Source organism: Sapajus apella, unplaced genomic scaffold (assembly GCF_009761245.1).
Source record: "Sapajus apella isolate SASKATOON/1434 unplaced genomic scaffold, GSC_monkey_1.0 scaffold22, whole genome shotgun sequence".
Taxonomy (NCBI): domain Eukaryota; kingdom Metazoa; phylum Chordata; class Mammalia; order Primates; family Cebidae; genus Sapajus; species Sapajus apella.
In genome coordinates this window covers 13,359,324-13,374,012 of record NW_022436962.1, presented here as the reverse complement: position 1 = coordinate 13,374,012, position 14,689 = coordinate 13,359,324, and the positions used below count along the sequence as shown (strand labels likewise).

The 14,689-nt window shown below is 33.8% G+C and overlaps 1 protein-coding gene across 6 annotated transcripts in view; it reads right to left on the bottom strand.

Moving 5' to 3' along the window:
• Window positions 1-640: 640 nt before the first annotated feature.
• The window catches only part of SYT14 (synaptotagmin 14), a 186,456-nt gene continuing 172,407 nt past the window's right edge, over window positions 641-14,689 (bottom strand). For 4 of the 6 annotated variants that reach the window (XM_032289120.1, XM_032289123.1, XM_032289125.1 and 1 more), the window contains 3 exons: window positions 9,351-9,540; window positions 6,378-6,434; window positions 641-5,124 (listed from right to left, as the gene is read on the bottom strand). In XM_032289120.1, the coding sequence (XP_032145011.1) occupies window positions 4,811-5,124; window positions 6,378-6,434; window positions 9,351-9,540 (561 nt within the window). In that variant the 3' untranslated portion in view covers window positions 641-4,810. The remainder of the gene's footprint in view (window positions 5,125-6,377; window positions 6,435-9,350; window positions 9,541-14,689) is intronic. The other 2 variants (XM_032289126.1, XM_032289121.1) reach the window with 2 other exon arrangements.

Below are 14,689 nucleotides of genomic sequence, written 5' to 3'. Positions count from 1 at the left end.
ATGCATAACACAAGATTCATAAAAACTAAGACTCATATAATAGTGTGACTGATTTCTTCCATAAGGAATTTAGTTCGATATTTATTGTCTGCCTACTAAGAGCAAAGGGGTACGGAAAGAAACTAACAAGGCATTGAGTACTTACCTAGGGGGAAAGAGACATATGTAATAAAAAAAAACTAGCTATAATTCCTGGCAAACCTTAATGAAATTGAGAATAAAAGAAACATAAATAAATTGCAATGAGAGGACAGAATACAAATCTTTTGTCTTACCACTGATAATAGTGAGATATGGGCTAGACACAATTTATGCCCTTCATAGAGTAGTAACGGGGTCATGTAATAATTAAAACACTTTGGATTCCCAAAAGTGGTCAAAGAGCAGAACAAACTGATTAATATACTTTCAGGATATACGTATAGGCTAACCTGGCAGAATAAATCAATTCCAAATCTTTGAAAATCAAAGTCATCTACAAAATGACACAAAAGTACAACCATTTGTGTCCTGAGAAGAAAAAAAATTCTGATCTTCTTTTCTTCTTTGTCTTTTCTCTTTTCCCAGCTGTTCTGCCCCCCTAGTTCTGCCATTCAATCAAGGTGAGTGGGATTATTAATAAATATAATGTCCTAAATAGTTTTTTTTTTTCAAACAGGGAGGCAAATGCAACATGTATAGATAGCATGGGTTTTAGAATAATTTACACCTGAGTTCCAACCCCAGGTCTACTACTTACTTATTGAATGACCTTCGGAAAGTTTGCTTAACCTCTTCACGCTGTAGTTTCTTTACCAATAAAATGTTGATAATATTACTTACCTCATGATACTGTTTTGAGAATCAAGCAAATAATAAATTATTGTGCTAGATCTTAGTAAATTATAGCTGTTGGCATCACTTTGGAGGACAGAGACGATGTTTGAAAATTAACCTTAGAAAACGCTTTGCAGCATGCTTAAATTTGTATTCAATACTAAGTTTGGTTGGTAATAATACCAACAGCTACCTTCAATGTAGGTCACAGATGAACTGGGGACAGTGAATGGAAAAAAATATTGGAAATAAAAACTATCAATGTGAAATAATATAGTGACAACTAGAACAACTATATACATAATACAGTACATGTCAATGTGAAAATCTCTATGAATTGTCTAGTCTATGTAGCAAATGGCAATTTTACGCAAATGAATTTGTGTCCTTTCTATTCATATCTGGATAGGGATCTTGAAAATTATTTGTTGTTGACTACTATTCTTATTCCATCAAAAATTTACACCTTCAGATAGCCTACTTTTTCTTTCATTGGAAAGACTATGATATCATTCAGTCTCTCCACTCATCTTCATATTGACAAACACTCTCAGTTCTTTCCCCTTTATCCCCTATTGATGCTATCTTACTTTGCAGTTATTGATTATGTTTCTGATTCAGTTGATAAGTGAAATAAAAATGATGGTATCAAGCAAATGATTTAACATACAGCCCTGGGCCTCCTCACTAGGTTGGATGAAACTGCCTTACCAGTCCCTACATTTAAATGTGTATATTAATCAAGTAGCTTAGATGTTTTCTCATTGGGTTTTCTTTTTTTAAATTGTGGTCCAATTCATTATTCTTGTTAGCAAATACAACATTATTGACAATTCACTAAATGCACAGTAAGATAATATACAAATAGATTTCAAACAAAATGTGGATTGTACCAAAGACACAAGAATATAGAAGAAAGCTTCTGAAAGATAAGACAATATTATACGAAACAAATTCTTTACTTATTTGACATACATTTTTGTTTCCTGGGCAGCAATAACTATCTTTTGCAGCTAATTTGGGAGACAAATAAAACGCATAATTCCAGGTTCACAGGCTCCCATAAATGCCAGTCAATTGCCATATTTGGACTATATCATATTATTAGAAAACTTGGGGGATTTTAATGGAACAATATGAAAGCGGGTTGTCTTTTTCAAGTTTCTGAGCCAACATCAGCTCCCTACCAGTGTGTCCCTATTTACTATACTTACTGAGATAGAAGATTTTGCTGTTAAGCTTTCATGCAAATTCAAGCACACAAAAAAGCAGTAGTACTGTCTTGTACATTAGATTCAGCAGAGTGAAGTGGGTCCCCTGAGCCTTACTTAATCCTTTTCTAAAAGAATAGACAACTTTTTGGGAGTAATTACTATAAGTTGTGTCAATCTACAAAAACAAATGTATATTTTGCTGTGTATGAAGCAGAACAGCAGCAGAAAGCACCCCAAACCAAATATAATATCTGGTAAATACACAGAGGAGAAAAATAATCATAAACTTTGAAATGTTTTTCTATTCAGTTATCTGAAAAAGCCAGGGTACCTTTACCTTTACAAATGAATATACCTATACATATTTATGTTGCATGTATGTAGGTGCATGTGTGTATACAGATACACACCCATATAGATAATTTATAATCTTTGAGGACTTGGCAGCTTGGGTGGAGGTAGGGTCTTTTCTGAAATATTAAAAAATTGTTGATTAATTTTTAGGCTATGAAGGATTTGATACTTATACCAGTTAATTCCCTATGGATATATCAAATCACACACACAATTCTGGGTATAGTCTGAAAAAAGGTAGATTTAACAAATAACAATTAGTTGGGTCTTTTTCTCACTAAGAGTGAAAGCACCAAGCTGGTCTTACTAATGTGTTTCACTAAGGTCTGTAACAGTTACAAATAAGACTGATAACTCTTTTTATTAGGCAGATAACAGTTGTCAGCAATGGAGCCAGTTCTTTCAAAGTCAAAAAAGATCACTGTAGCTTCAAATGCCTAAGTCCAGTTTCTCAGTAAAAATCTATATTCCCTCTTCAAGTCTCCCTACTGTTGCTGAAAACACTTAAATGAGATATTTTGCCATTTGATTCAGGTTCAAACTCTTACTTGTTTATTTAAAAAATCCTGGTAAAAGCTCGTTGATATAACAACAAAAGATGGATTTTTCCCTTTAATGAAGCCCTGTAACATACATTCTTAAACCTCATGTCATCCAGTGTAGCATTTGTATTTTTTCTTATAATTCATGTGTATGAATGCATAGAGCTGCCATTTTTTAAACTAAAAAATATAGAAGTTCATGGTCTTTTTGGATTTCTTTTAAGGCCTTTCAGTACAGCCAAGCTGAGTAATATCTATGCATTGTTTTGTTATTATGGTAATAACAACTTCTAGTTTACAATAATATATAGTACTTAGTTGGGACTAGGAGCAATGATATACTGCTTTTTAGTAACTGGTAAATAGTATGTTTTTGTCTATATTAACTAGAAATGAGAAGGAGAAAAAAGAAACTATTTTTAATATATATAAAATGTACTCTAATAAAGTATATGCATAAAATGATAGGTAAGAAGCAAAATTAAAAAGAAAACAGCTTATAATATTCCTGATTAGAGTTCCTAAATATAAAAACAAATGAAAGTGCCTTGCCATTAAAAAAATTAGCACGTTATACAAGTTTTACATACTTCAGAGGAAATAAAGATCTTGCAACACTGTTCTGAGGAATCTTTACATTTATAAAAATCGAAGGCTTAATTTTGCAAATACAACTTTCAAGCTGTATAAGCAAATTTAACTTACATGAAAGGCACAAGATGACATCACGTTGAAGAACTTTATCTGTAAATTTCATAATGTCTAGTCACAAGTTATTAGAAACTTCATAAGGAATCTCAGAACTGTTTTAACATGATGTTCCGATTCAAACTGAGAACTGGATAGTCTTTACATCACAAATACAAGTTGAAGTAAGAGTGAAGATTTAGAGAAAGAACAGTTTCTTATTTTGGATGCTACCTGCTTTACGCAGCGTTGGTTACTAAATACTCAGAGCAGAAAATTAAAATTGAATTGTTTTCCATTTTCAACAGCTTACCTATTGTATTTTCAGTTTGTAAAAACAGTATTTTCACATTTACTGCAATTTTGAAGAGTCAATCACTGAAAGATATTTTAAAGTAAAGTCCTGCTATATTAGCTTCCTACATTGGAATACAAGAATACAGGAAGTGCTTTCAACAGAAAGTTACGTAGTTCTACAGTACAACCTGTCTAAAAGACTTGCAAGGGACCAGTACAGTGACTTGGTCTCTTTGGATCAGGCAAAAGCAGAGGCAAATGAAAAATGAACTTTTAAAAAAATAATGTATTAAAATTCCTGTATGAAAATGAATACTTGTTTGCACTTAGATTTAGTGCTGAGAGGAACTGAGGCACAATGAAACTAAGTGCACAAAGGGAACATGTCTGAAATAAAGCAATTTTCAATGTGACTGAAACCCTTCGCCATTACATATGACGTATGATAGAGTTGGAGAACTACTTTTTCATATTAAAGAACATTACAATCACCAGGGACTGGCCAAACTATGTTTTATAAATAATACGTAGGATGACATTAAAATCATATTGTAAGTAAAATTCTGGTTTTTAAAATCACTTATAATTTTGATTTTTCATAAAATCACTGGCTCTTGCAAAATTAACATTAACTTCAAATCAAAAACATCTTGTTAAATTTCTGGAGGACTCTTAGTTTAGCAATGATAATTTATGTTTCTCAGTTTCCCAAACAAGCTCTACCAGATATCATTTATGTCAGTATTAGATATTCTTTCCATCGAACTTAAAGCATTTTGGTAGAAGGTTGAATATGATTCTTCAAAGAACAGCTCTTCTAATGGTGACTTGGTAGAAACAGTAATGTTGTAATTGGAAATATGCTGCCTTGGAGGGTGACTGCTTGCTTAATTCTATTCATCACGACTCTAGCAACGCATGCCATCTACATACTTGCTGTCCCTTTGACTCTTTCATTTCAGTCCAGTGATTGAGTTCTTCTTCTCCAGAGCTGTTTAGACCTAAAGAAATCCAGCCTATCATTTCTTTTCTTTTCATGCTGCGTTTGTTATACACAGACAGTATGAGTGTCACATCAGAAAGCTGAAACAGGGCCACTTGAAAAACAAAAGTTTCCTTGTATACTGGATTTGGCTGCCCTCTGCGGATGGATGTCTTGCATTTGGACATCTCTTGACCCATGGAATTCAGTAGAGTTAACTTAACATATGTATCTAAAGAAGAAAAAAACAACATATCACAAATATCATTTGAAACAAACTCAAAACAATTCTCTCATAGGCTAAGAAAATTAAGTATTTATACTTTAAAAGGATATGGTGTATACCATGTTTAATGGAAATTCAACCAATTCCATTTTGATGTAGGTGCTTATAATATGTGACAAATACAGAAAATGCTAAGTAGGCCAATAATATTTTGAGAGTAATAATATCTTAACCTTATTATTTCTATGTAATAGTTAGAATTTAAAGGTATACCTCATAATCCTTCCTCTACCCTCCCACCCCATCCTTGACCTCCCACTGCCCTCCCACGCCCATTCCCATTCCCATTTAGCTTCACTAAGCAGAACATCATAGCATTAATAAACACTTAGCAAGCTCAATTAGCCACAACACTGTAAAGCATTCCACTGTTTTCAGAGAATAAGAATAAACAAACAAATAGAAATGAAGGCAAATGGTGAAGAGAAAAAGAGGAAGACAAGAATGCAAAGATGACATCAAAACAGCTTAGGATGAAATGTCAAAAAAAATCTCTGCATGGATGTGGTTTTTAAATATACTTTTAAAACATTAAAGGGCAAAAATGAAGCCAAATGCATTAAGGGTTCAAAGTTTAGCAAACCAAGTAAAACTTTCTCCTGGTTTCATGCAAGAGTATATTTAATGTGCTTTCAGGATAGTTAAAATACTACAGGATTGTTTTTTGGCACAAATTTAATGTAAAATTTTAAGAATGATATCTTAACTATTTTTATGAATTACAAAAAAATTGATGTGATGTTTAGTGTACAAAGTGAAACATAACAGTTCATTGCCTGATTATTTGGGAGACAAATCCTCTCTTTATAAGACTGTTTTCAAGTTTTTTAGACTCATGCAAATGATCTTCAGCATGTTGATCCATCATGTGTACTTCATATCAAAATTTCAATTAATTTTAAAGAAAATTACAATATTTATCATGAAATATCTATTTCTATTGTATGAATCAAAGTACAAATGAATGAAAAAATAAAAATTTTTATTTAAAAAAGTTTTGCTTATTTCATATATGCTCTGAATACCATCATCCATAATCAGAGATAAATTCTAAGTTAGTTTTATTTAAAGTACCACAGATAATAAATGTGCATTGTTTTGGAAACCAACATGGTGGACAGCTTCACTGCTGGCAAGTTTTAGGGTATTTTGGTTTTGCATGAAAAGACAACATCCAATTAGCCTCTACAGGAACTCACCTCGGATTATATAAACCTGTCCACCTATCAAGTGTTTTAGACAACAGAACAGTCCATCTGACAACAGGGGGTGGAAAGCAGTAAAAGAAATAATGACCAGATGTCAATCGTTGGGTGAAAGAGGGTCAAAGGTTAGAATTAAAGAGGAAACACTGTTCACTGGAGTGGAAGAACACAAAACTTTAGCATTTTAATTCAGATAGAGGGCTGAACAAAAGGGATGTTGGGTAAATTTCATGGGATGAGAATTTTTAAGGTTATTGTGTAATCTTTAACAAAAATTACACTTTTTAAAAGGGGGACATCTTTTTAATGATATTCTCTTGGTCTAAAGCACATTGAACATAGAATCATGCATATTATCAGACTATAAAAGACTAAATAAGAGTATTTATAAGAACCATCAGAATTATTATGCTTATTATTATTGCTAAATTTAAAGCTTAACCATTTAATTTTCAAATACTTTTATTACTCCCAATATATATAAATTAATTATGCAAAACAAAATAGGGCTAATGAAATTTTTGCTGTTGAATGTTGTTCTTTCTTTGGAAAAATGGGGATTATTCAGTCTATAACATAATTCAAAGCTTAGAACCTAGGTATTTATGAGGGGCTATAATCTTTATACTGTTTCGGACAAACTGATAAGACTGTTTTAAAACTGTTTTACCTTTTACTTTAAGAATATTCCACTTTCATAAAATTACTTTAAATGTTGACTTCTACTTACTTGCTAGTTACCTCCCACCTAACACCAAGAATTATCCTTATACTGAAGATCTAATGGTAAAATAATGGCAACTGCTATAACCTACTCTGTAACCTGAAACATTGAGTCTATGTTGTGGATGCTAATCTTTTGTCATCTGCTTATTATCCAACTCTGTACTTGGCCACACCTCCCTTCATTTTAGTTGTGATTCTTGTTGCTCTATCAGAGCAACAGTAAGGACAGAAAAGCAAACACATCACTTCATTATATTTTTTAGCATCTCCAGCTAAATATTTGCCCAAAAATGTGTAGTAAATTATTAGCTAAAGCACAAGTGGCAAACTGATACCTGGGGGTTCAATGTGACCCTAAACCATGTTCTATTTATCCAGCACAGTGCTAACAATCTGAATCTGAATGTCTTATGGCAGGGTGTGCCCTCTCATGTTTGTCTCAGGCCTCACCATCTCCCCACCTTTGAGTTTTACTCATTTCAGTTATCTCCCAGGCCTTCTAAGTTTGCGTTTTAAGTCTATACTAATAAAGATCAAGTCACACTACCAAATCTGTTTATTCTAGAATTGCTTCTTTTCTCCCATTCAATTTCTCTTCTGAAATGAGAAGGGGGATAATAATAATAATTCCATCCCTCTTTTATGCACCTTTGTCTGATCTGAGTCTCACAATTATCCTGTGAGAGACATGACCTTAATTTTTATCTATAAAGAAACAGACTTAGGGGAGTGAGATCATCTGTCCAAGGGTAGAAATACTAATTTAAGCCTTCAGATTTTTAATTCAGAGATAGATACCTTCTATGATATATATATTTCCAAATAATATTGGAAAGCTTGCTTCTTACATATATCATAAACGTATCCATATTTTAATAACTTTTTACTTCTTACATATATCATAGAAGGTATCTATATTTTAATAACTTTTTACTTCCATTGAATAAATAAATTTTTATGACAATTAGAAATAAAGTTAATTTATTTTAAGGGTAAAAAAAGTTACCCTTCCTTTATTTTTTAATTTTAATTAATTACTCTTATTATTATTTAAGACAGGGTCTTGCCCTGTCACCCAGGCTGAAGTGTGGTGGTGCAATCTCGGCTCACTGCAGCCTTGACCTCCTGGGCTCAAGAGATCCTTCCACCTCATCCTCCTCAGTAGCTGAGACTACGGGCTCAAGCCACCATACCTGGCTAATTTTTAATTTTTTTGGAGAAAGGGTCTGTTGTCCAGGCTGGTCTGGGCTCAAGTGATCCTCTAGCCTCAGCCTCCTAAATGTTGAAATTACAGGTGTGAGGTACTGTGCCTGGCCCTCTCCTATAATAATTACCTGCTATTTGGAATAAAATACTGCATTAAGTAAGTCTGTAACAATTCTTTAAGAAAATTTAAGGTGGTATTATTATTTCAGATTTATTTTCAAATTTTTAGTTTAGGACAATAACAGATTTAATTTTAGATAAGTATAAAGAAGCTGCCACTTTCCCAGTTTACCTCTTACTTTACCAACATTTTAGAGGTATATTGGGTGACAATTTCACTACTCTCCCATAACCTACCCTGGCCCTACTGAGCTGGGAGAGAGATCTGGAGAAAGAACAGTAACAGGCATAACACGCATACAGTCAGGGCAGAGGTATACCATCTAGCTTTCCCTTCTTAGCATCCAGGGTAAACAGCAAACTGTTCCTTATTCTGTTTGTCCTGGTAAAAGCAAAGCTCATTCCACCTAAGAAAAGTCTCTGCTGGCAGTACTGCGTTATAATTTTAAAGGAGAAAAAATGTAAAGTAACAGTTTCTTCTTAAATTGTTAAGGGAGAATGAGGGGAAAATACAGAAGTAAATAAAATAGTTCATAGTACTGCATGCAGACAGAAAACACATTAAACTTCAGTTAACAACAATAGCTATGCAATTCCTGTTCATATTTGTGAACATTACTCACTTTTGAAGGCCCTATAACCTTGTCTGGCATTAAAAGTTAATGGCTATGATAGAAATAATTTATTCTGCAGACACTATGAAGAATTAAAAGTCTGTCACCTTACAATCAATACTTTGAATTTCAAATTTTTCTACTTCCCAAATGACTGGAAATAGAAAACATGAAACAGATTAGCTGATGATTACACCATTTCATTTTGATTGGTTAAGACTAAATGATGGGATTGAAGTGCCTAACACTGAGAGTCCCAAAGTGCAGAAAGCATTAGAATAAAAAAATTTGTTTCACTCACTGGGTGGTCTGTTTGCTGCCAAATTTTTGAAGTGGCTACCTTTTATCACTTCTGCTGATAGTCTTCCAGTTGTGGCATTATAAAGCAGGCCAATGAGAATTTCTGGAACTGAGCCGTGTTCAAGAGACTGACATGAGGATGTACTTTCACTACACGACATTTCTGACACGCTCATTTGGGAGTCACAGCCCTGTAATCAATAATAAAACTTTTATAGTATTTTGCAAGAGAGATATATTAAGAGAGATATTGTTATGCCATGATTCTTTGGATTAGGTACGTAAATCACAATAAAGATGAATTGCAAACCAAACCAAACACCAGATTACAATTATTGTCCTTAGCATATTTCAGTCCCTGGATTTTTTTTCATTATATCGAAGTCAAAGAAGTAATAGGAAATGAGGAGATTTCATAACTCCCTGCATATTTATATATAAATCAGATAAATTTCTTAAACTTATAGATGTTAATAAACTGTTTTCTGAATATGAAAAATTATTGTTTAAAGACTATCAACCTTAAAAGGCTGACAAAGATTTAGACTCAATACATCAAATGTCCTAACTGTGCCTTTAAATAAACAAAATTACCTGCTATTTATAAGCCAACATCTAAAACACAGAGATACAGGAAAGTTGGAAAATATGGGAAAAATTAATCACATAAAAAATAATCAAACAAGTTGATGTAGATGCCTCAGTATCAGTGAGGGTCAGCTTTAAGGCGATAATCACTACTAGAGATGAAGAAGTATACTAAATAATGATAAAACATTGAAATCACTAAAAAGTAAAATAATCCCAAATTTGCATGCATTTAGTAACATGGACTCAAAATAGAGAAAGCAAAAATGGCCAGAACTAGAAAGAGAAAGAGACATCCATAATCACTGGAGACATAAGCACACTTCCCTCAGTAAACTAACCACATTCAGTAACTGGCCTAATGGATAGACAAATCAGTACTATAAGGATATAGAAGACTGGACTATCACAATAAGCAAAATTGACCTAATGATTACATGCAGAACATTATACCTAATAACTACAAAATATAATTTTCCCAAGCACACAGTAGAATTTTTTTTTTAAATTCAAGCAAATAATTTCAAATGATGAAAATTATTCATTATGTTTTTTGATCCATTAGAAACCCAAATTCTGTTCTAGAGGAGAATCAAATATATCTTTTGGAAATTAAAGATATACTTTTAGTAACCCATGGGTAACTAAATGATAATAAAAATAAGTGATTTAAAAGGACTAATAAAATGAATAAACTTCTGGAGAGTCCAATCAAGAAAAAAAGAAGGCACAAATAACAATTATCAGGAATGAAAAAGGAGACATTACTACATATTTTACAGACCATGAAAAAATAAGAGGATAGGACCAACAACTTTCTTCTTATAATTTTAAATTTGGAAGAAATATACCAGCACTCTCCAACCTTTTTGGCACCAGCGACCAGTTTCTTGGAAGACAATTTTTCCGGACAAGGTATAGAGGGGACTGTAATGCTGTCACTGCTCTGACAGGTGGCCGAGCTCAGGCGGTAAGGTTCACTAGCCCACTGCTGCTTACCTCCTGCTGTGCAGCCCCCGTTCCTAACAGCACAGGGACTGGTACTGGTCTGCGGCCTGGGGGCTGGGGACCTCTGAAATAGATGTCTTTCTAGAAAGTTATTTCGAACCAAAAGAGACACTGGAAGACTGTTCAGAAACAGCCTTACTAAAGAAATTGAATTTGTAATTAAAAGCCTTTCCAAATACACACACAAAACAAAAATAAGAAACTCTGGCCCAGATGGCTTCACTAGTGAATTCTAATTAATAATGTTAGTCTTGCACAAACTCTTTCACATAGTAGAGAAAAAGAAACCACTCTTCAACTTCCTTTAAGAATTTAGCAAAACATTAAAATCAAAATTTAACAAGGGCATTATAAAAAAGAAAAATTACAAGATTTTCTCATTCATGAATCTAGATGAAAAAATCCTAAATATTAGCAAATGAAATCCAGTAATGTGCAAAATCATAATTAACAGCAAAAAATGTTAATGTTTCCCCTTCGAAATTGCCAACTATGACTACTTTTAGTCAACACTGTAGTGGAGATACCAGCTAGTGAAGATCCTAGCCTTACTAAAGACAACAGAATGAAATAAAAAGTACAATGATTTTAAAGTGGACTAGATTGAAAAAAAAGTCCTTATGTTCAGATTACATAATTATGTACACAGGAACAAATCTACAGATGAACTGCAGTTGTATACAGAGGTAAAATTTAGAAATCTATACATTACTATATATCAGAAGCAAACAAAATAAAATTTATTACAATAGCATTTATTATGGCATTTAAATATAAAATACCTAGGAATAAATAATAAATAATATGCAAGACCTCTATACAGAAAACTATGAACAGTACTGAGAGAAATCGAAAACTACTATATAAACTGTTACTGTATTAGAAAGCTCAATTTTGTAACATTCTCTCCAAATTGATCTATAGATAAAATTTAATTCTAATAAAAATATCAGCAGGTTTCTTTGAATTGTTTGACTTCATTAGTAATCAGGGGAGTGGGAACGAAAACTATGAGGTAATACTACACAACAAACAGATGAGCTAAAATAATACCAAGTATGGTGAGAACAAAGTACTGGGAACTGTCATAGTTCTCTTGCGAAAATGTGAAGAGATGCAAATTTTTTTTTTTTTTTTTTTTAAATATAGATGGAGTCTCGCTCTGTCTCCCAGGCTGGAGTGCAATGGCACGATCCAGCTCACTGCAACCTCCAGCTGCTGGGTTCAAGCAGCCTCCCAAGTAGTTGGGACTATAGGTGCATGCCACCACATCCGGCTAATTTTTTGTATTTTAGTGGAGATGGGGTTTCACCATGTTGCCCAGGTGGGTATCAAACTCTTGAGTTCGGGCAATCCGCCCCCAACAGCCTCCCAAAGTGCTAAGATTACAGGCTTGAGCCACTGCACCTGGCCCCAATATTTTACATGTTATAAATACACATACCTATGACCTGGCAATTCCACTTCTACATATATACCCACCAGAAATATGTGCGATGGGCCAGACGTGGTGGCTCACGCCTGTCATCCCAGCACTTTGGGAGGCCAAGCCGGTCGGATCATGAGGTCAAGAGATCGAGACCATCCTGGCCAACATGGTGAAACCCCGTCTCTACCAAAAATATAAAAATCAGCTGGGCGTGGTGGTGTAGTCCCACCTACTCAGGAGGCTGTGGTAGAAAAACTGCTTGAACCTGGGAGGTGGAAGCTGCAGTGGGCCCAGATTGTGCCACTACACTCCAGCCTGACTACAGAGCAAGACTCCATCTCAAAAAAAAAAAGAAATATGTGCAATGTTTGTCAAGAAACATATGAAAGAATGTCCACAGCAGCATTATTCATATTGGATACAAACAACAGAATGGATAAAAAAAATTGTACTGAATTCACACAATAGCATACTATACAGCAATGAAACCCAATTATAACTATATTTACAAATATGATTTTCAGTAAAACATATTGGGCCCAAAAGGATACCTAGCTGCATAATTATTCCATTTATGTAAAGTAACAAAAACAAATCCAACAACCCCAAAACCAAAACTTCAAACCAGACAGAACTAAACCATTATGTTCCCAATGTATTAATAGGTGGTAAAATTATAAAGAAAAGCAAAAAAAGTAATTAACATGAAGTAAAAATTGTGGGTAACTCTGGAGGTGGGAGAGAACAGTGACTGGGAATGGCAGGATGGGAGTTTCTGGGGTTACTGAGACAATGTTTCATTTCGTGACCTGGATGGTCATTACATGGGTTTTGTTTTATGATAAATGGGTTGTACATTTGCATTTTTTACCCTTTTCTAGTATGTGTTGGGTTTCTCAAGAAAGAGGATTTAAGACAAGTTGCATGATGCAAAGACACAGTATACACAAATTAACATACAATGATAAAAATAAATATCCAGAACTTTCTTTGAAGATTCCCAAAGGGATCCATTCCATGAATTAAAAAGGAAAGAAAAGAAAAAAAAAGACTGTAACACTATTCTCTATAACAATGTAGTTAAAAATTTTTTTTAATGTTTTATAAGAATCTTGGAGTTTAAAACCTACTACTGGCTGTAGAATTAGTGAAGGAGAATTAATACATACCTGGGACCTGAACTAACTTGTTGGACTAATATTCAGAAGGCTAAAATCTCACATTTTTAACTCTAGACTACAGAACGGAAGCCAACAGGAATATACATTTTATATTCTTAAATCATGGGTACACAAAACACATAGTTTGGTATGTTTTCATGACAGTTGGAGAAAAAAACAATTTTAGTAAGTTTCAATTAGGATATATCATCACTTATGAAAATGGTGTCAAAAACATGCTTGAGCACATTTGGTGCATTTGTTACATTAGGCTATTATACCAGCAGCATCTGTTAGAATATTGTGAAATACATTTTTCACAATATAGTATTTTTCACATTAACCTACTGTCAGATAACAAGATGTGAACCTAATAGTTACTCATCAACACAGAAGTCATACTGCCGCTTTTCAGAAACAAATTGATACCCAAAGAAAGCGATAGAGAGGCCTTTCTCAAACCTAAGGAAAACACTCCCCACATCACTGCTGAGAAAATCATTATCTTCAAGCCCAACAAAAAAAGCAAGAGCATTAAGATCCTTGTTGAGCACGTTGTTTTAGTAAGCCCTGCTGAAATATAGTGGTGTTTAAATAACACAGGAAAATATTCTCTAGAAGAGTTCATTATGAATTTATGCCCTACAAAAAGTGCTAATCTCATGTCCCTGCTAATCTCATGTCCCTTCCACTGACATTAGTGTAACTGCCCATTCAACATGGGTAGAGTTGTGGCAATCTAAGATCACTCATACAAGAAAAGCAGGAAAAAATAGCTATGTAAACAGAATCACTGTAGTTAAAAAAAAAAAAAAATTAGTGGCACGTGCCTGTAATTTCACCTACTTGGGAGGCTGAGAGGGGAGAATCACTTGATCCCAGGAGTTCTAGACCAGCCTGGGCAACACAGCGAGATCTGTCTCAAAAACAAACAACCTCAAATTAAAACCGATACTATCTGCCCAAATTGCATCTTTCCTCAGACTATTCCTCAGGGCAGGCTGCTCCATTCAGTGTATATTCAGGAATCTCCATCTACTCCCTCTCTAGACCTCATCATTAATTTATAACTGGGGCTTGCCTAGGTAGCAGTAGCTGCAGGAGATTAAGGCAAAGTCAAACAAATTCCAATCATAACTAGGTTTACTTAAAGAA